The sequence below is a fragment of the Neodiprion pinetum genome, chromosome 4 (genome assembly GCF_021155775.2).
Source record: "Neodiprion pinetum isolate iyNeoPine1 chromosome 4, iyNeoPine1.2, whole genome shotgun sequence".
Taxonomy (NCBI): domain Eukaryota; kingdom Metazoa; phylum Arthropoda; class Insecta; order Hymenoptera; family Diprionidae; genus Neodiprion; species Neodiprion pinetum.
The window spans coordinates 18,284,251-18,307,197 of record NC_060235.2 but is presented as its reverse complement, the minus strand read 5'-3'; the positions used below and the strand labels follow the sequence as shown (position 1 = coordinate 18,307,197).

Sequence of the window (22,947 nt, the reverse complement as noted above, 5' to 3'; positions counted from 1 at the left end):
ATTTTTATTTTTTTTTTTCTCACATTTTTATGAGGCGTTGAAAAATTAAGGGAAAGAATTATTTTGCACGTTATGACGAGTAGAATCTTAAAAGAAGTTCGACGATGTTGCGTACGAATTGGCCATAGTGAGGAAAAAAAAAAAAAAAAACAAACAAGTAATTAAGTAAATTGTAATTATCGATTGCGTCTTTGTTACGCGGATATATGTGTGTTTTATTTTCGTCCAAGACTTTTAACGACGACAATGAAATTTTCCAAAGTTATTCCAAAATCTGCATACTCTTACACGTCATCCACAAACACGTACACTTACACAACAAAAAGAGAACAGAAAAACGTACGAACAAACAAACAAACGCACATTATACGAAGACCGAAAAAGAGGAGGGCAAACATGACATTAGATCTGTATAAATAACATACGTACAAACTTCACACGAATACCCTGATATGTACAATAAAAACACAAGTCCGGAAAGAGTACAGCGCGAGGTTCAAATTGTACGTAAGCTTTTTAAATTTTTCTAAATTTTTCTTTCAACATTAATAATAAATATTAATCAATTCGATCGGTTTTTTTATCACCGATATCTTATAATTATTTTTTCAACATTTTTTTAAATTTTATTTTCTTTTATTTTCTTCTCGTTCTCTAGCGATTTCTTTGCATTCATGTAACATCTAACGATAATAACAATAACAACAACAACAACAACAACAACAACAACAACAATAATAATAATAATAATAATAACAACAACAACAACAATAATAGCAACCAGTTTTTTTTTTTTTTGTTTTTAAACATATGATATGCATCACTTTTCTGAACACCTAATTGCGTAAAATCCTTGTCTTCATATATATACATATATATATGGCAATATGGTACATTCTCACTCTTATTTTTTAATATTCACATTATTTTGTTCTTATTATTATCACATTCTATAATTCTTGCTCCATTGTTACTATTACTATTATCACTATTATTAGTATTATTATCATTATTATTATCATTATTCCCATTATTATTGTTATTGTTATTATTATTATTATTATTATTACTGTTATCGTTGTCGTTGTATCGTATACGCTTACGTTGCAAGCTTCGTATGCAATTGCGCGTGTGTGCGTGTGTGTGCGCGTGTGTGTTTAAATTTAATTTTCATTTTATATCCACTGATTTATTTCAAATACATTTTGTTTCTTAAATTCGTACAATCTCTCCAATTGCCGCTTTTTATTTCTCTGCAGGCGCACGCGTGCGCGTGCGTTTGCGCGTGTGTATGCGCGTGCGTGTGTTTTTTCGCACAAACGCGATCGCTTTGCCGTGCAACATTCACTACGCATAAATTGTATAATTTTTGAGCTTACCTACATATCGCTTATACATAATACATATACATGTATATACAATAATAATAATCAATTATTATTGTTATTATTATTGTTGATATTATTATTATTTAACCCTGTATTATACTTTTTACCTTTGCCTATAATAAATTGCGATCGGTTATTTACTTCTTTTATTTCATTCTTACGAATCTGTTTTTTTTTTCAATTCAATAATTATTTTCTCGTCACGCAGATGATCCAGTACATCTATATACGTATAATGCTGACACAATTTTAATATTAAATTTTGTAACTTGCTACTGGGTTAATTTGTAATTTCTTTTCAATCGATTTTCTTTTATTATTCGTATTGAGTTTGAATTTATTTTATACGCCCTAACAAAAATCTCGAGGCTCGAGTGATTTGTGATTACAATAAATTTCGATTCTTCGTATTCTTCTTAATATCCTTATTGATACATTTGTTTATTTTTGTTTATCTAGCTTTGTGTTATTTGCTTCTCCTTTTCAATTCTTTTTTTATATATTTGGTAATGCCACGATAAAAAAATATGCAATGCATGCTTGTAATTCGTTGTATATACCTATACATAATGTAGTAGGTACAATATATGTACAGTATGTATATATCATATAGATATACGTATATTCATTCACCATACCATTGATTGGTCATTCATTCATTCGTTCATTCATTCGTAATTTCATTTTCGCTTAGACAATGTAGACAATCATTCATCTGATTGAGAAAAAATCACCGATGAAAAGAAAAAAACCTGTATCGCACATTTGTATATCCTGCATCGTCATTTATAATTCATCGAGTTCCCGCACATATATTTCTATACCTTCATTACCGAATCCCAGAAAAAAAAATATGTACCTGCAATCAATTCAGCAACGTGAATCGCGCGCGATGTACAACGTGTTTCAATCTCGTAATCGTTTGACTTCGATTTGGTGAAAAGAACAATTTCTTCCTTCACATTACCCTCATTCTTCATTTATTCTAACAATCGCGAACGCGGTGCGAATTTTCGCGTTATTTTGCAAGCACGTCTCTCGTCAACTTTCGGATTCGCTCGATTTTTCATCATCTTCACTTACGATGCATCGAAGAAGACGGTGTCAATAACGAGAAACGGAAATGAATTGAACGGTCCTAAATTGTTTCCAAATGGAGGATAAGAAAAAAAAAAAAAAACGGTCTTCATTGTCGTTGTTTCAACACGTGATACATTCAATCGATCCCACGAGGTCTCAAAGAAAACATTAACGCCGTTATTCATTATGTACGTAAAATAGATCCCGGGAATCGAGATTTAAAAAGTGCGTCAAAATAGAAATGAAATGTGAGACTAGGTCGATCGGATAAACAAATCAATCGATATAGAGAAAATATCAAAAATAAATGGAGCAATGAAAAAAAGCATTACCAAAAACAGGAAAACTTACCATTTTATTGCAGACGACTACTCTGATTGGTTTGTTAAAAGCTGCCAGATTGCTACGATTAGTAAGGGTGGCAAGGAAGATCGATCGTTACAGCGAATACGGCGCTGCGGTGCTTCTTCTCCTAATGGCATCGTTCGCTCTCATTGCTCACTGGCTTGCCTGCATCTGGTAAGAGAGAAGGAGAAATTGTTTCCCGTTATTCGTTGATTCGTATGTTTTGTTCTTGTTGCGAATAAGCTTGTTGAAAGAAGAGAGACGCGGAAAGAAATGTCCTCGAGGCTGTTGATTGGGCGAAAATCGGGTGGGGGTACCAATGTGGAAAGAGATCGAAAAATCGAAGAACCAGAATATCGAATATTTAGAGAAGGAGAAACTTGATTCATAGATCTTCAAAATGTCAAAGGTCAAAGTATGGGGCAGTAGAAGAATAGAAAGGTCACAACGTAAAATGCCAAACTCTCGAATCGTCAGAATTCCTCTCGATAGTATAAAATCGTATTCGGAATCTCGATTTTGCCGTTCTGTGTTTCGACCTGTCAATATTTTCAACTTTCTATACTTGGACTTCGCACGTTTTTAAATTTTACGAATAAGATTTTCGCGTCTATGAGTATTCGACATTCTGGTCCTTCTGTCAATCGGCGATTCCAGTTTTTTTTTTTACCTCTACCCCAAAAATCGTTTCTTCTGAAATTAATATCGTTGTATAACAAGATGGTCGTACTCTGAGTATTGCGCAAATTATTATATCCTTAAGAGGATGCTACAGTCAGTCTTTACCGACCGAGTGAAATATGATTTATTTTCACTGTTACTTACGCTTACGCGTCACTAACGCAAAAAAGTTACAGACAGCGCTATTCTACATGCGATGCCGAACAAAATCGTCGAAAAACTTGATTGTTTCATGTTAGGATAACCCCAGGAAATACTTTGTTCTGTACTGTATTCCTAAAATAAGTGGTAATTGAATTACAGAAATACATTTCCTGGTGTCGTTGTCGCGTGAAGCCAAACTTTCTTCAGATATTCATATTCGGCATTGTGTGTAGAATGGCGCTGTCAGTGGCTTATTTCCGTTGGCAATGCGTGTATAAGCATAGGTAATAGTCAAAATAAGTGACATTTTACTGGTCCCGTAAAGACTGGTTATTGCATCCTTTTGAGGTACGGGAACCTCACCGAAGATATAAAAATAAAAAACACTATTCTTGGCCAACCAACCCATAATCTTGTGTGAACGAATGTACAAAAAAAATAAAACAGGGCTTGTTTACGATATTTTTAGATCGAATCCGTTTTCAGGTATGCTATCGGAAACGCGGAGAGGTCATCGCTTAAGAGTAAAGTTGGCTGGCTCGACATACTGGCGAATGACACCCACCAATTTTATCACCTAAACGACACCGGCGGTCCGAGTATAAAGGTAAATATTGGAGTACGACAGTAAATATCGTGAGCTTGACGCTGAACTGTTATAATTTTTTTTTTATTTTTACAGAGCCGATACGTGACAGCTTTGTACTTCACGTTCAGCAGCTTGACTTCGGTCGGTTTTGGAAACGTTGCGCCGAATACTGACGCCGAAAAAATATTCACCATAATCGTAATGCTGATAGGATGTGAGTTGGACTTTCAGGATTCTGCATATCTGCAGCGATCAATAAGCATTTACATAACAAGTTTACACACACAGTTTTAAAATGAGGGTGCGGCGCGAGATGGAATTTTAGGGGAAAAAACGAGTAAAAGGAAACAAATTAGAAGTCATAAATCATCCCGCAGCCTCGCCTTCGACCCTGTAACGTTATGTAAATTATACATGTATATACTTTCTTAGACAGTAATGCGGACTGAAGTAAGGAAGGAACAACTTATAACTATAATACGATCTTGACATAGATTATCTCTTTGGAACCCGAAGAAATTCAGTGTTACCAAAAAATGTGAACCTAAAGTGTCCCCAAAACCCAGAATCGATTCACGTTATCGATGCCGTATCGATCGTTTTCACCAGTATGTTTCTACTTGTTTCGATCAACATCCTCGAATTTCAGCTCTGATGTACGCGAGTATATTCGGAAACGTGTCGGCGATTATTCAGAGGCTGTACAGCGGGACTGCTAGGTACCACACCCAGATGCTAAGGGTGAGAGAGTTCATAAAGTTTCACCAGATACCCAACCCCCTTCGGCAAAGGCTCGAGGAGTACTTCCAGCATGCCTGGACCTACACGAACGGCATCGACATGAACAGCGTGTTGAAGGGATTCCCCGAGTGTCTGCAGGCCGATATTTGCCTTCATCTGAACAGGAACCTGCTCAGCAATTGCACGGCATTCGAGGGAGCGAGTCAAGGCTGCCTCAGGTGAGTTTAATTTTTGACAAGCAAAACTCGGGGTTTGAATAGAAAATCGTGCATTTTGTTCGCGTCAGTCATGGCATGTACACGGATGGAAGGATGTCTCTACTGTGCGATAGAAATGATTATGAGCAAATACGTATCACAAAAGTTAAGACGTACTACCATCGATTTTGAGAGAAAGTTTTACAACGAGAACGTTAAAATTCATTAAACTCCTGGTGTTTTTGATACGATTCTGATGCAACTTTCCCATTTGATTCGTCATACAGATCCATTGCTGGATGCTTTTGCGGTGGATGGTTCTTTTCTCTTGTTTCAACTATTGACTTTTAGCGCACAACACAAGTGGAGACTGTCTTGTCACCGCAACAAAATGTTGATAAATTTCGCAGAGCGTTGTCCCTGAAGTTCAAAACCACGCACGCGCCTCCGGGAGACACGCTTGTTCACCGAGGAGACGTGCTCACCTCGCTCTACTTCATATCGCGCGGTAGCATCGAGATACTGAAGGACGACATAGTCATGGCGATCCTCGGCAAGGACGACATATTCGGCGAGAATCCATGCATTTATCCAACCGTCGGAAAATCATCCTGCAACGTACGCGCCCTGACCTACTGCGACCTCCACAAGATACACCGAGACGATCTGCTCGATGTCCTGGCGCTCTATCCGGAGTTCGCCAACCACTTCAGCACCAACCTTGAAATCACGTTCAACATGCGTGACGTGAGTATTGTTTTCTGATCGTAAACTGATTGTGAGAGAGTCGGACTCTCGCGATAACTGATAATGGTGTCTACCAAACTGTGATATTCAAATCCCCTCGAAAGTTGCAGGATTAGGTTAGACACTTTTCCGGGTGTATTAGAGACTCCTTTATTCATTGACGGACTGGACAGTTGCGGTCTCCGATCACGTTCCAATTAACTCTGGTGTTAATGTTGTTTGACGTATTTAGAGTTAACGTACCGTGTTTTATCGTTTTTTCATCCTATTACTGAGACATTTCAATCCGATAGATATGTAACAGTAAATCAGGTCCAGTGAAACTTTGCAAACCTTTGTTCTACAACATCCCTCTTTCAACACATTAATTAATTTAATTAATTCAAAAACTTGGTCAATAATTGATTTCAAAGTTCCCTATCAGAGATCGAGGTTTACCAGATTTTTCCATACAATAGACACTCGAGTCCGATTTATATATAACCTGCCTAATAAGACGCGTGTACAAACAGGAGGAACAAGCTGGCGTGGATCCAATGTCGGCTCGATTTCCGGTCAGCACGCCAACCGACGTGGACGTCGACGCGAGGCGATTCGCCTTCCGGCCTCCGAGGTACCGTCGAGGTCCAGGAGGAGGTGGAGGAGCGCCACCGGGATCACACCTGGTCCCCACTGGGCGACAGGACTCGCTGCAGGACGACCAGGAAGAATAGTAAGTAAAAGATGTGGTGGCGAAAAAGTGATTCAAAGGATGATGACATGTTCGACAATTTTTTATTGCAACAGTGACAGAGGCAGCGGTCACGGAATCCTCGAGTTCAGCACCGACAAAGCCGGCCAAGACGTGACGCCTCTGAACCTCGAATTCGACGAGCCGAAGCAGCGGAGTTCTACCTTGAATTCGATAACCGGTCAGTACAGCTACTTATAATCGCCTTATCACGTCGGTATTCGTATTGTACCTTCTTGAAAGTCCACTCATGATGCATTTTACATCATAAATCGTTAGTGTTGCATACTTTGCTTTCGTGTCTATTGTACATTATGTGCTTATACGTAGAACGCCTTTGTCCATTTCACGGTTTTGGTTCTCGTTTCATCCTCACTCCCCGTTTCGTTTGGTTCGACACGAATGAATGGTCTTTGCACGATGCTATAAACACCAGCTACACTGCGATCCTGATGATCAATGTCAGCCCGATTAAACGCACCCTGCCGCCGCCGATGCTTGATCTCGGTAACTCTCGGGACTGTGAATAATGATGCGAATGTCGATCTGTCAGAGAAGGATTATAAGTGAATCCATGTACCGTCTGTCACCCGCTTCTTCCCTCCCAAAGTTCTTGTTAGACTCGCCTGATTATGGCCTCCGAAAAGATTTCGCTGCACGCATGACGCAAATTCACGGTATGATAACCAAAAGGTACGTATTACGATGCAACAGCACTGCTGCACTGTTAAATGATACGAAACTTACACACGCACAAAAATCATCGTCTGCATTGTCGTCATGATAAAGATGTGAAAAGATATAATGTTACACCACTCTCTTAATGTCTTGGAGTGAGAGGATTCACTCAAGTGGTGTGAAAAATCACTAAGCGAGAGTGAAAACTGCGCAACTCCGAGTCCAAACGAGTGAATATTCATTCCAATCGAGTAATATTCACAGTGATTTTATTATCCGTAAGCGTTTGGCGTGGAAATTTCACTCTTAATACGAGAACTACCAGACCAGGTAAAATGACTGGTTTTACAATTTCATTTTAAAATTCCTACTCCGTGTTACATTTTTTTCCTCGCAATGATGTAATGACTTTTAGAACGATAACTAAATGAATCATATAATGAATTTTTTGTTTTACTGAATTAGACTGGTTTTACTATTTCATTTTAATGTCCCTACTTCATGTTATTTTACCTCGGTAGTTTTAGTCTTAAAGAGTCAATGCTCATTGCACCATGCGAGTTGTGTTGTTTCAACTCCACGGAAATTCAGAGAGCAGACAAGAGCGATCGATTTCACACATCTTTTAACGAATTGTATACACTTCCTTCCCAAGCGCTTTGAATACTGAATGACTTGAGTTTCGGTTTTATCATCTCCCGGTTTGTTAACACCTTGTAACCTGGTTGTTCAGGCATGCTAACCCATCTCAAGCGCAGCATACCGGACCTTCGCCAGCACAAGATACACCTCCAGCCACTGACGAGCCACGACTACCTCGCGAAGCAAGGTACGTCCATGCATTGATATACGACCGTCGCTAACGGACGGCCATTATCACCTCGTCACCGCCAGTGCATCGTCAAATATATCCAATCACTCGCATCCTCATTTCCATACGTTGATCATCGACGTACGAAGAAGGGAGAAAAGCACCCGACGGTGATGAAGACCCCTCATTCCGGGTCCTATACAGATCCTTCCTGACCTTCTTGTCTCGTTAAGAAGAGGGTACAGCTTGAACGGTCTGAAATCATACCTATTTGTAGGAGTTTTTTTTTTTTTTTTTTTTTTTCTCAAAGAAAATATAAACAGAGCAATTTCAAATCGAAGGCTTCATTATTTATAGTTTGAAGAATATTTTTCCATTTTTTCATTGAAATTTCATTGAATACAAGTACCGAACGACCACGTTTTCAATCCGGTGGCGGATTGACTTTTTTATCGATTCGTGCTGCATAGCTATATTTTTGAATTTCGATTCCAACATTTTTCTAACAAATTTTTGGTTTCTTCTTTAAAAAAAAACTTCAAAAAGTAGGTATGATTTTAGACCGTCCAAGCTGTATCGCCCCCCTTAAGCTCAGCCAACGGTAGTCACTCGCCAAGCAGCTTGCAGCTACTCATTATTCGCTCTGTTCCGCAGTTACTACACCCCTGACTAGACCCGCGAGGCGGAGCTCGGCTGCCGGCGAAAGCTGCCTCAGTCACACTGCCGCCCATCCAGCATCAACCACTTCTAGTCACTACACGACCCCATCACCGCCCCAGCATCCACACTCGCACGGTACGGTTCTGCTGCTACTGTACTAGAATTATTTCAATTAATTTACTACGCGATTTCGCGGGTTTCGCTGGTTCGCTGCATACCTTGCTTCGAGGTTCACGGTATTAGAGAAGATTTGAAGGGGGTTGTTTGAAGGGAGTTTCCCTGATATCATATCTGATGAGAAAAGCATCAAAGATCTCAGAAACTCGCGTTTCAAACAATTTCGCACAAGCTGTCGTGACGTTTCGTATGAATTTACGGAATGTTGACAGGTTTCACGAGATTTCAAACGATTTCATCCAATGAGATTGGCAAGTAATAGACACTATATCAAAAGGGTACAAGTGAACCACTCGCGAAATCTCCGCCGTGTTCTGTTCAAGCAAGTAAACAAGTTTTCAGAATATTTCCATGGTACATTAAAACCACCTCACAGTGCAACATTGCAATACCTATAACTAACACACCTCATCAAGAGAGTATCACTCAAACAGTTCTCACGATCAAGTCCTTTGCACGCAATGACATCAAACCAGACTGCGCAATTGACAGAATATCATGTAACCTGTAGAAGTATAGACAAACTACGGAGGATTGAGGCAAGGAACATTATATCTCCGTGTGCCAGAAAGTGTCCGTAAAGTCCGCAAATTGAGATGGCCTTGCTGCAGCAAAAGTTCCACAAAGTACCAATCAGGTTCAACCCGATTGAAACCTGATTGCTAAGCACCAATCAGATCGTTACCTTTATTGCTTATGAGCGCCATTCTGGTGACTTGTTTAACCACTGTTTGTCGCTTTTTGGCGGAGAGTTTTTCAGTCGAAAGCCCGTATGAGATACTTCTCCTTACCTCTACCCTTCATAATACGAACTAACACCGGACTGAAAAAAGCCGACCGCATAAATGACACTCTGGTTCGCAGGTGAATTCCAAAGTGGTCCAGGCCGGCCACTGGACGAAATAAACGCCAGGATAGACCAACTCACCCGGCAAGTCACGTCCCTGGAGCACTCGATGGCCGGGGACGTGAGGCTGATCCTGGCCCTCCTCCAGCAGACTCTGAACTCCTCGCGGGAGAGTTCGAGCATCGAAATGATACCCGGTACCGCGCCTGCGATGACGATAAAATCAACCGGAAGAGCACCGGCTCTCGTTCAGAGATCGGCGAGCGAACCGCAACCTCCGAGCATTCCTACTTCAACCAGCTACGGCAATGGACATGGGAAAATCCAGCCGAGTACCTCGCACAGTTTGTTCAGGTACGAGAAAATAACGTCTCTTTCGAATTCATTGATCAGGGATACGTTTTTCTGCAATGGGAAAATGGGGACGGTAGCGAATCTAACCAAAATTGGTACGTTCGGACTACTACGGGAGTGGGGGTCAAACTTTGGAAGGATCAATATTTGGAACGATCGATATATCGAAACTTCAAAGGTGCGAACGTAAAATATCGAAAGATGAATTGTTAGAAATCTTGATTTTCGCATGTTTGACATTTCGATATATCGGCCATTCCAAATATTGATCCTTCTAAGGCTTGACCTCCACCCTACCGCGGGACAATTTTTGGATCAATTCAGAGGTTCGGTATCAGATAGTGTTACATTGACATCAAAATGCAAAGTATACACTGCATTTTTCTTACCGTGCCTTTTTGTCAGATTACAAAAATTGTGCAGAAGAGAATTTTTGCGCGAGGTTCAAGTTGGTAACGTTATACAGCATGTAAAGAATAACTATATATTCTGATTTAATTGACGAGCTTGCGATATCAGTGCGTTTAGATTTTTTTTAGGATACCGAATTTCGGAAATACCTCAAGTCGAAAATTTACGATTTTTCTTAAACTTGCATCGCTGCATCGACATTACGATCTTCAACCTCATATCGCACTTTATGATTTCACTATTCATTACGCGTTCTTTAATTAATCTTGATCCCGATATTTATCATCATCACTATCATCATCATCATCATCGTCATCATCGCATGTTTGATTCTACAATTTTTTTTCCTTCTTATCTCTGAATCGAAGAAGAAGAATAATAAGAAGAAAAAAAAGACCCACAGTTTTTCTTCTGTCCCGGATAAGCTTTCTTTCCAAATCCCTGGATCAGTTGCATTTGATATCGGCGTCTTTTGTTTTGGATAAATTGGACAAGTTGAAAAGGTGACGTTCAGTAGTAATATGCTTATAATTATAATGTTGCGCATACTTGGTAAAAATTTTCTCGTTGTCATTCCTACCCGTTACAACGCTCCGTCGTATGTGGAAAATAACCGTATATAGAGATGTATGTATATAATACATAATTTACACGATAAATACCATAATAATTATGTAATTACATCGAGTATACGAAGTACGGTAATTATATACACACGGAAATTTTTTTAAACAGTATAATTAAAATTGCAAATGATTCAACGATCCAACTGCACAATATCTCGATACCACGTATAATGCGTTACACTCTTAATTCTTCCCCGGCAGTGAATTGGCTGGTTTGATGTAGCGGGAAACGGCTCGTAAGAATTTCTCATGACGAAGCATATGCAGGGCCTTAAAAACGCGTTTCGGAACAGCCGGTAACGAAGCCTCGCCCGATTTGTAATGGGGGACAATGGCGCAGGATGATCTGGTGGTACGTCGCCTCGGAGTTCGATTCGCGATCGTCTTCGACGCTTCGGACATTCCCAGGATCTTTGGAAAAAGAATATTAGCTCCCTATTTTTCCATGTCGAAATTTGAAGAGATTCCACTGCAGTTCCCCAGAAGATGATGCCAAATTTTTCAAGACAAAAAAACATCTCGTTTATCAGTTTCAACGATGACGAGTTCAACGATGTTGAAATTAGTTTTATGAATTTTTTCGATAGTTCGTCTGCGAGTCAATACAATGAAAAAAATAAATTGAACCGTTTTCTACCAGTTCATTGCTTTTCAGTATCGTCTGTTACAGTTGAATCAATGTTCGCAACTAAAAGATGCGACTTCTTGGTTTGAGACATTTTATCAACCGTTATCACGAACCGCGTTTGAATTACATAAAATACAATATCCTCCAAACAATTACGGAGGGAAATTTTTTACCTCTTTCCCCTGCCGGTGTCGTCTTCGTCCGTTTTTCTTCGTCGACTTTCGGTTGACCCGACGACGCCGATTTTGGCTCGAAACCCGTTTCGAAGACCGATTCGCGCCGTCGAAATTTTTGCCAATCGAGTTTGATTCTATGCGCCGGCGCATCGTTCGCCGATCTTCGCGATTCGTTTCACCAACGCTGTTCTCGTCGTGCTTCCGTTTTTCGACCGACGAAGCCCGCGGATTATCAACCGCCTTTCGATCCTTGTTCTCTTGAGATCTGACTTGCATAATATTATTGAAGAAAAGAATCTGAGAAGATGTTATTGGTTCGTTCGGAACGTACACGTACCGTCAGGTGAAATCTTAAGATTAAGGTAAAAAGTTTGTGTAATTTGCCCGATTTCCATGAAAAAAATTATCTCGTCCAAAAATTAATTCCATAAATATTATCCGATTAGGCATATTTTCTACCTGACCGTACGTCTCGTTGACTTTCGATTTCGTTAATCACGCCAATTTTCACCTGCGTCTGTCACTGCGAGCAGAATTTGTGCCTTTCCTCGGTTCTCTGTTATCGTTAACTACGTCTTTCGTGTTACTTTCTCGTCTTTCCATGACACTGTTCAATTATCAATGTTTGGCTTTCAAACGGCGTTATTTAATTTTTACTTATCACACTCAAACCTTGAGTCCGAGATTACTTTATCGGGCGACAAATTTTATTTGCCAAGGTTAATTCATGCGTATGTAATATGTACAACACGTAAGAAATTGTGATTACTATTTTTAAATATACCAAACACCGGAGTGAATTTTCATTCCTTCGCTTATGATTTCTATCTTATTTTCATTATTTATATAAAGAAAAATGATGTATCAATGAACGCGTAATTTACATATCTCCACGGATTACGTTAGTCATGCAATCGTCGAGCCGAAAAATGACATCTCGCGTTGCTCCGCGAACAAATCCGCACACATCACGATTGTCATTTCACAATTACCCGCGATGCAAATATTTTTAAATTTATTAATTTATAAATTTTTCCTCCGCCTGCGTTTTTTTTTTCCGTTTCTATTTATACGTAGGTACGGTAGTATACTTTTGTGCTTATTATACACGTAACGTATTATTAATTAAATACCCCAAGCCTCACATATTCGTTGAAAAGAATAAATGCACATAATATTATACGTTTAAAACCTAATATTGCTTTTAGAATTTGATCGTTGAATAAATAGACAATCATCATAATAGAAGCTCCGCATCGTGTGCGTCTACAGTAATTAATATTTTGTACAATCTCACGATCGGAGAACAAATATTTACGTGATTCTTCGCTTCTGGAAAACAATTTGGTTTCATAGTAGCAACTCGTCACGGCTTCACCCACGAATATTTTCAAATGTTGTTACGGTAAAACTATCAAATATAACCATATGCTCTCGTGGACTTTTTTGTAAAGCTCGTCGAGACCTTGAAAACTCTTGAATATAACTTTCCTTTATCTGTAAGAGTTTAGACAGCGTTCGTATAAGTGTGTCATCACGTCCCGACTTGGCTTACAAATATCGTTGTATATTATTGCCGAAAATATTGCTCTGTAAAACCTAGCCAGATTGTTTAGCTATCCAGAGCAAAGAACATAATAAAAATCGGTTCGGTAGTCCTGAAGTTATTAGCTAACGTGCGGACAGACAGACAGCGAGACGTTGAGTTTTACGTATAATTAAAATGACACTGCAGGACCGGGTGCAGAATAAAAATAAACCACCCTCATTCGATTCAAAGTAAAAGCTCTTATCTCGTACTTTCTTGATAATTTTATCTCGAATAATTGAATAAAAAAAAAAAAATCAATAACACATGCTGCACAATGTTCTTGCGAAACAAATAATGGGATAAATATTTTCTCTCGCTAAATATCAACCAAACTATTTCAGAGAGTTGAAGAATCACGTTCAATGAACTTTTCACCTCAGTTCGCAGTGCAGTGTGACGATTTATTTTCTTGATGCACCTCGTAGGTATGCCTAATTATAGGCAATTCAGGGTACACACACACTTTGAGCAAAACTCTCGAACTGAATTGCCTATAATTAGGGATCGTTATCGGGTGCTTTACGGAAATAACCCGATGTAGTAAAGTGACAATAATTATTGTAAAGAGCTAGACTGCACCAAATGTAAACAGATCGTAGGTATAACAGCATCAAATTTATGAAATTTAAATATCACGGGTATTAGAAGAAAAAAAATAAATAAATAAGTACGTCGTTTCAATGATGGGCCCAATTTTCAGGCCGCCAACCCGAGAGCCGACCTTCGCGTCATCGGGGACGTCGCGCTTGACGGTAACGTCGGAAAGCTCGGCGTTGGCTTCGGCTCTACAGTCCGCCCTGAACGGCAGGCCAGGACCTACGAGGTCCCAAAGCCAACCCGTCGATCTGGCAGTTCCAGCCACCGTCCAACAGGCCCATCATCAGCCGTCAGCCTGGCACAGCCAGCCGGCAGCCTTTAGGAGAGGCGAGTTCAGGACCGGGTGAGTTTCGAATTAGTTTTACGAAGTTTAATCCGCGAAAAAATCGATAAGAAATCGGTTCAAGTCAAGTTTTAAAGTCGAAAAACAAAACTAACCTACCAAGATCGGTTGTCGATAAGTAGGGAAAAAATCTATCTGGATGGTTTAAACAGCGTGTCAACTAAAAAATTACCACGAAATTTGTCCAAGAATTTTGGAGATTATTAATTCGGGTTGTGCTAGAGTATGGTGACAACAAATTTACCCGATTTGGCGTAATATTTATTCAAACGATATCGGGTTTTCACTGAAGAAACCTGAATTAATGTTCCAATTACATCCCCCCTCTCCCATGTCTTGGTGACAAAATAGTATTTCGTTGAATGATAAGAAAAAAACATATATGCTGCCATAATTTCATCGGCATATATTTCAGAATCTCAGTAAATTCTGCATCTAGATAATCTATATATGTGTGAAGATTACTGAAGATACTCTGTTAAAGAGGTTGTTTGACCAAAAATCGATCATTTTCATTGATTTTATTACGAGACAGTCTTACATCGAGTTGTTATACATTTCTTATAATCTCTATAAAGCTACAATGATTTCTTTAAAAATACAAAAATAAAAAGTACTGAATTTATAAATATTAGCTTGGAAGTCGATACTTACTTCGGATCGGTCCAAAATTGCCGAAGATCTAACAGATCATATTTAGCCGATTTCACTCGGCGATGGTTCGGTTTATACCAAGGACTATATATTTTACAGATTCGCTTAAATGGTTATTCTTTTTTTCCAGTTGTCAATTTAATATTTCCATATTTGTGGACCATAATCATAATATCGATGCAATGTGGTGAAATAAAAGATTTGACAATGCCAATTCTTCCAGATTCTTAGCAATTTTGAAGCGATTCGAAACGAAGCATCGAGCTTTAAGCTTTCGTTTATAATTCCGGTACAAAAAATCTTCGTACGCTGACAAAAATTTCATTTTCTATACTTACTAGAAAAATTCAGTAAAACAGATATTGTTGCAAAAACTTGTTGAACACTGTTGCAATTTTGTACAGCGAAACGAGGTACAACAAGTTACAATTTTGTGCGTTTATAGATGTTATTAGTATACATTTTCCAGTAACTGTATGGCAAAATCAGATTGTTTGGTTTAAAGCACTTTTTTACTCAAATGATTATTATTGCGCCAAAATCAAATTTTCGCAACAATTATAAAAAAATGTTGCAGCATTGCCCATAATGAAAAAGAAAAGTCACAAATACTAGATTTTCTAGTTACAGCTAGGAAACCAATTTTCATGTCGTACCGACGAAACAATATTTTTCGATTATTCTTAGTATGAAACAAAAATTAAAATTGTCAAGTACAGTAAACCGCAACTAAAACTTTCTCTTGGTTTACTTTCAAATTGATAGATCTTCGGGAAACAATGATTCGATAAATATACCACAATGTTTGACAATCTCTTAATAAAATCGATCAAAATTGTAATTAGATATACAAGGCTGGTTTTGGATACAGATTCCTGTACTGACATTTTACCGAAACTTAGCTAAGACGCAAACCCTTTTCCAGAATGTTTGTGGATAGTCGATGCCCTCAAATTGTTGGCAAGGTAGAACAACGAAATTATCGGATGTTCGATAACGTCGGATAACTAAATGATCTGATGGTCGATAAGGTCGATTAGACTGGGGATATTCTCCACCCTCAAATGTTGTAGAAAAAGGTTCGTGTCTTGTCTAAATGTTGGTAAAATGTAATTGGTTGGTAAAACAGGAGTCTGTATCCAGAACCGGCCTTATATATCTACTATTACAGATCTTCGGCCGATCAATCTAAGCGTCGCAATCTTACCTCGCGTGTTTAACTCGCGGTAGTTACAGCTCGTTCAACAAACGGTCGGAAACTGATCTCGGGGCGGGATCCGAGGATCCATGGAGCTGCGGCGATCAGTCGAGAACAAATCAGCAGCAGCAAAGGCCGAGGAGCAGTGAGAGCCGGAAGGAGGTTTCAGGCGAGGCGGTTTCCGGTCAGAGATCCTCGGCGACGCCGGGTGTCGAGAGTCACGCTCTTATTCAGCGGCCGGAATCCTCGCGGCAAACCAGTGAGGACATGTCCTGGGAATTCGCGATAAACGAGGCGCCAATAGCGAGGCTCGAATCCCTCGACGAGTTGGACCAGGATCACGGAAGTTAAGACGTGATTAATTAATGAGTTACGAATTGCGAACATGCGGGGAAAAATAAGAAGAACGGAAAATTTTTGCCAACTAATCAATTGCTTGGTAAAAAATATTTTTAAAACGGCAAACGGTTCGTTTTAACTGAGGTGAATTTTTTTTTAACCATTGTTTTATATATCTATATAATCCAATTATTTTGAGAACGTCGCAAAATTCGCCATTCAGTGTAGAATTAATTATGATAACGATGACGATTATGATTATGATTATACGAACATCGTCCAGTGTACCTGATGATGATGACGAATAGTTGCAAGTCACGCGTCAACGATTAACCAACATATTTTAATGTGTAACGTAATCATGCTTTAAGAATTATCAAAATCGAGAAGAAAAACAGAAGTATATATGTATAAGAGAAAAGAAATTTTTTATCAGCGGAATTGATTACCATGAAAATATATTCATATATGTTACTTTAATTGGCAAATTTCATCCGATGTTGTTATACGAAAGTATGATCATTATTTTTGTTTTATTATCATTACTATTATTATTATTATCATAATCACTATTCGCGTTGATTCGCCTTGTTATCAAAGTATGAACTTTTATTATATAGATTAACTGTATAAATCATCTTGTTAAACATATATATTTGTACAGAATTATTGTATATTTGGTTGTCATGTATATCAATTATAATTACTATGTATACGCTGTCGCGTATCACATTATAACCAACCATCGTGAAAGATAAATTTTGAATTTTGAAATATTCGACATTGCCTCGATTTAGCTGCATATTGTAACACTTGACGCGAAATTTTCAAACCGAAATGAAAATTATATACAATACATATATTCCTATACGAAGTAAAAAGAAAATAAGAAAGAAAAGATAATAACAATGCATTATGAAATCACCTGCAGCCTATATATGTGTGTGTATAATATAAATGGCGAAGCGCGCGTATGAAAATCGTCCGTATAATATAATAATTAATTAACATCCAAATAATAATCTCTCTCTCTCTCTCTCTCTCTCTCTCTCTCTCTCTCTCTCTCTCTCCCTCTCTAACTATCTACCCTATATATATATATATATATATATATATATATATATATATATATACACGTGCAATCGAGCAAAAAAGAAAAGTATGGTAACGGACGCAGAAAAAAAAATATCAAAAATAAAAAAAACATTTATACTATATGCATTATATTATCACGAAATCGAAAGATTTGGTTTAAATACTTTTCGTTTATGCTTTTACCTGAATTATTGTGATTATTGTTATCATTATTATGATTATTCTGGATCGGAAAGTAGGTCAGATTGTCACGCGAGAAAAGGAACGAGAAGGAAAATCTATAAATTGAAAATTATACACAGCTACTAAAATGGAATCAAATAAGAATACATACGTAATATAATATAATATTAATTATATTAATTACATATAACGTTATGTAGGCATTGAAGTGGCACTTTTTTAGGAGTTATTTCATTTTCTAATTTTTTCACCATATTTGCACGTTAGATAAGAAATACGATATATAAATATAGAAATTTCATATATTATATTATAATACATAATAGGTAAATATATACATTAATTTATTCGTTTATCCGCTTCTGATTTTCTTCTTATTCGAAATTGAGAAAAAAAAAAAAAAAAAACTAACTTCAGCGAAAACGACGATGATATTTAAATAAAAAATAATACGAAAAACGAAAATAACTTATTCCTAAAACGGTGCCATGTACACATCACGTAAATTGTGCGTTTACGAATTTTACGAAATCACCCACGGGCAAAAATTCCGAAAATCACTGCTGATCAATCTCTTCGAATAAGACACGATTTGCCCTAGTATTAAAATTATAATATATCATATATGATAGTACGTACATAATATACATGATACAATACACCTATAGCTGCCGCATCGAAAAATTTATAACACTTAGACAAAAATAAACTACATTGCATACGATTCTTACAGCCCTTTAATTATAATTATTACCATCGTGTTGCAAAAAAAAAAGTATTTCCGGACTTAGAGAAATGGGATATTCTATCGGTCTGAATTGACGGTTAATCATCAAACATGTCGAATAAATGAGACGGCGCTCCTCGTATTTCCGTAAAATCAGAAATATCATACCTACTTTTGTATCACGATGTTCCTGATCGTTATTCAGAAACAAGGAAAAACCTTTACTTTAGCCATAAGTCTGGATATACACGAATTTTTCGAATTTTCGAAGACTTGAGGTTAATATTCAACATATCGCGTTGTATGCATTGTTTTTAATCATTTCTTCTTTTTCATTATGGAAAGACGTCGATATAGAACTGTTTAAGAAAAAAAAAAAAATAATAATAAATTCAAAAAAAAAAAAAAAAAATTACACCATTTCATTTTTAATATACGAAATTGCCTGCGCAGCTTTAGGCCTAGTACCTATACGCATATATGTATACAGCTATTATACATATTATATTTCGTATGTCACTGATATGCCATGATTACAATGCGAAATTACATACACGTGATAAAACTTCTAAGTAATAATAATACCATTTACGCGTTTGTGAGGTATTATTATCGTTATTATTATTATTGTTGTTGTTATTATTATTACGGAATCGCATTAAAACAGCAATATTCAATGTATATTTATATACATGCAAAATATCTAATTCTTTTCTTCGATGGCTTGCATGTATTTACATCTACAACACAGAGTCCGTTGAAACGATTATCAAGTTACATAACGATGATGGTGATGACGGTAACGATGATAATTATAATAACAGTAATAATAATAATAATAAGAGAACAACTAATGCAACAATAGTAATAATAACGGTAATGAACATATAATTAAAATATATGCAGTATGTAATTATACGTACATAATAATAATAAAAATAATAATAATATAATTACAAAGTATAGGAAAGTAACGGAATTCGATCATAATAATACATACAGGTATATATATATGTATGTATATTTTGACATAAACAATCGCGTATTAGCATAGAATGAAATTTGCTTTTGCAAGCTCGTAAACGTGAATAATAATTATCACAACAGCAACGATAACAAAAACAACAACAGTAAAAATAACAATCGTAATAACAACGGTACGAAATTTTTGCGCGCTGCATCGCAACTGTTGTACACGATATTATTTTTTCATCTCTCAACTCGCTAAAATTATAAACAACATGTATAGGTACGAAAACCGGAAGTAACAGAAAAAAAAAAAAAATGAATAAAGATTATATAAATATATTGAAACGGGAATAAAATCAATCAAGCTTGCAGAGAAAACGTAATATGAAATACGATGAGATGAATAATCGACGTGGTATTATATTGTACCAGGTGTACAAGGTGAATTTCTAATGACTGAATCGTCTGTCGTTTGATGAAATTTAATGCGCATGCGCTACAACCCTGGAGCAGTTGTTTCCCAGGGTGACCAACGGCCATAAATTTAGACGACAGTTCGCCACGACGACGCATGTAACCTGAAAAATTTTGACAGCTGTCGGTGTTGAGCCCACCTGCCAAGCGACAACGGTCAAGATTTTTGCAATTTCATCCGCGACGATTGGTCACCCTGGCAAACAACTGCTCTCGGATTGTAGCCCATGCGCATTAAATTGCAGCAGACGACGGAACACACTCAGTCGTTAGCAATTCACTGTGTATACATATGCTGTACGGGACATGTAACAAAACACGAAAGTTGAGTGATCACGCGAAACGAATGGATAAATAAATATAATTAGAACAACATATAACAACAACAAAAACACAAATCTGTGCAATAATTATTATTGAAACGTAATATTCAATTTTTTTTCAATATCCTTTCTCACTAATTTTTTATCAGAACGCGTTCACGTCGTCTTTGTAATTTATTTTCTTTTCCTTCTTTCCTCCATATCATCAGATATAACGAACAGTATAAAACTATAAGCTATAATCCTAGTAGCTGATCTTGTACTTGTATAATATAATGACAATAGATATTGTTGTTAGTATTTTTATTGCTATCAATATTATTGATGTTATTATCATTATTATCAGACAAGTATCACACATATGTTTGCGCACGCTGTTCATTTCTTGCTCAGTCCTAGGGTACATGTGTATATAAATTGATATGTATGTACATGCATACGCATAGATACATATTTTAGAGTATTTATACCCACGATAAGTACGTTGTTATTATTATTATTATTGTTATTATTATCAATGTAATTCAAACAAAATATCATACATAAATAGGATAGTATCGTTGTCACGTGTTATGATAGATAATTTTGCCTATTTATATTAAACAGGATAATTCTCTGCATAGTTTCTCACTTTACGAAGAAAATTTTAGAAAATGGAATTAAAAAAATTTAAAAACATTCTAATGAACGGTAAAAATAGCGAAGGGAACGATTGAAAGTGAAAATTAAGAGAAAAGATTATGGCAAAGAATTGAGCTTCGCTTTAACCGGGCTCGTGAAAAAAAAAATGAAAAAAAATAGCAACAAACATTATAACAATTACGTACAATTGCTGTACGTCATATAATATATAATATAGGTGGTAGATTCACAAGCTGTGGTACAATATATGTAATATTGGTATGTATAATACCAATTAATTAATAATCATACATTTCATGAGAAAAAGACGCACACTGCACGTACATACGAGTATATGGAGCATTCCACGTCAAATCGACCTGACCAAAATCATGACCCTCGCAGATTTAGTTTATACTTTGTGAAAACTTTCTGTTAGTTGTCGAAAGTAATTGTGATTTTTTTCTACATTTTCATTCGACAACACTTAGGGGTTAGCATACGATATAATATATGCGGAAATCGAGAATATCCGAAGTTCGATTAAGTGTAACTCGAAAACTGTTTATTAATTTTTGAAAAACTTTTAATAAAAAATCTTCAGTTTCGACTGAACTTTAATGCCAAAATATGCAACAATTTATCTAGGTCTCTGACAGTACTTAAAAACCCAAATATATTAGTTTTTCGAAATTTTTCAAAAACAGTTCAATTTTTTTCGCTGAAAATTTCAGAGAATACTCCTCTCTTACAATTAGTGTTGAAAAACTTGTGTAAATTTCATCGTGGGCCGAGACTTGGTTTCGAAGTTGCAACTTTTTTTCATACACAGTTTTCGCAAAAATTGTCTATCACGTCATGTCGTGCTGTCGTCGACATGATATGAAATAATTCCAAAACTTATAACCAAATATATGATTTCACAGAAGCTTTCTCGTGTAATCGTTTCGTGACGCATAACGCCCGGTGAGGCCTCTAGTGGTAGGAGGTTTTCTTCTTTTTTTTTTTTTTTTTACAGGAAACAATGTAGAAAAACATGCATAACTTTGGAATGAAACCTCGGTCCATGATGAAATTTAAACAAGTTTTTGAACACTGAGAGCGCAATGTCCTCTGAAATTTTTAGCGATAAAAACTTGACCATTTTTAAAAAATCTCAAAAATTAATATTTTAAAATTTTGAGGAGAACTCTTGGCAGCCTCAATAAATTTTTACATATTTTGGCGTTAAATTTCACTCGAAACTGATACGTTTTCGTACGTAACTTTTTTTTTATATAACTAATAATTTTCGAATTACACTTAATTGAACTTCGCACATTTTCGAATTCCGCACATATAATATCGAATGTTAACATCTAAACAACGTCGAACAAAAACTAAAAAAAACTCTAGAAATTCTGGACAAATAACAGAAGGTTTTCGCAAAGTTTAAACTAATTCTGAGAGGGTCAGGCTTTTGGTATGGTCGATCTAACGTGGAATGCCCCATATACGTACATATATGTATAGGTATGTCTAATTTCATGTACAATATATAAAAATATATTATATATATATTGACTCCATATATAAGAATATACCTATATATATTATATTGACTCTAAATAATTTTTCTAATACAAAACGATTCAAAGAATATTGATAAACAATGAATATCGACACGTCCGTTTAATATAGCTGTACCTTCGAGATATCGAAGAAGAAATATGGAGGAAATTTCTGTTCGCCCTAAATTTCGAACGTGAAAAAAAAAAAATGAAATAAAAACTAATTGTCGTCGAATTGAATTGTAAAATAAGAGAAAGATTTGCAAATATTTT

At 36.6% G+C, this 22,947-nt stretch overlaps 1 protein-coding gene and 1 long non-coding RNA gene across 5 annotated transcripts in view; one reads left to right on the top strand and one right to left on the bottom strand.

The window, feature by feature from the left end:
* The window catches only part of sei (seizure), an 80,737-nt gene extending 62,904 nt beyond the window's left edge, over window positions 1–17,833 (top strand). For 3 of the 4 annotated variants that reach the window (XM_046623329.2, XM_046623328.2, XM_069135531.1), the window contains 13 exons: window positions 2,833–2,987; window positions 4,125–4,245; window positions 4,321–4,441; window positions 4,877–5,186; window positions 5,576–5,912; window positions 6,425–6,624; window positions 6,699–6,823; window positions 8,054–8,149; window positions 8,786–8,926; window positions 9,833–10,169; window positions 10,949–11,083; window positions 14,302–14,541; window positions 16,426–17,833. In XM_046623329.2, coding sequence (XP_046479285.1) covers window positions 2,833–2,987; window positions 4,125–4,245; window positions 4,321–4,441; window positions 4,877–5,186; window positions 5,576–5,912; window positions 6,425–6,624; window positions 6,699–6,823; window positions 8,054–8,149; window positions 8,786–8,926; window positions 9,833–10,169; window positions 10,949–11,083; window positions 14,302–14,541; window positions 16,426–16,744 — 2,637 coding nt within the window. In that variant the 3' untranslated portion in view covers window positions 16,745–17,833. The remainder of the gene's footprint in view (window positions 1–2,832; window positions 2,988–4,124; window positions 4,246–4,320; window positions 4,442–4,876; window positions 5,187–5,575; window positions 5,913–6,424; window positions 6,625–6,698; window positions 6,824–8,053; window positions 8,150–8,785; window positions 8,927–9,832; window positions 10,170–10,948; window positions 11,084–14,301; window positions 14,542–16,425) is intronic. The other variant, XM_046623330.2, reaches the window with a different exon arrangement.
* Window positions 11,405–12,604, bottom strand: LOC124217546 (uncharacterized). Its single transcript, XR_006882840.1, has 3 exons — window positions 12,522–12,604; window positions 12,008–12,275; window positions 11,405–11,617 (listed from the first exon to the last, which is right to left on the bottom strand). It is a non-coding gene; the product is annotated as an uncharacterized lncRNA (long non-coding RNA).
* Window positions 17,834–22,947: the final 5,114 nt, after the last annotated feature.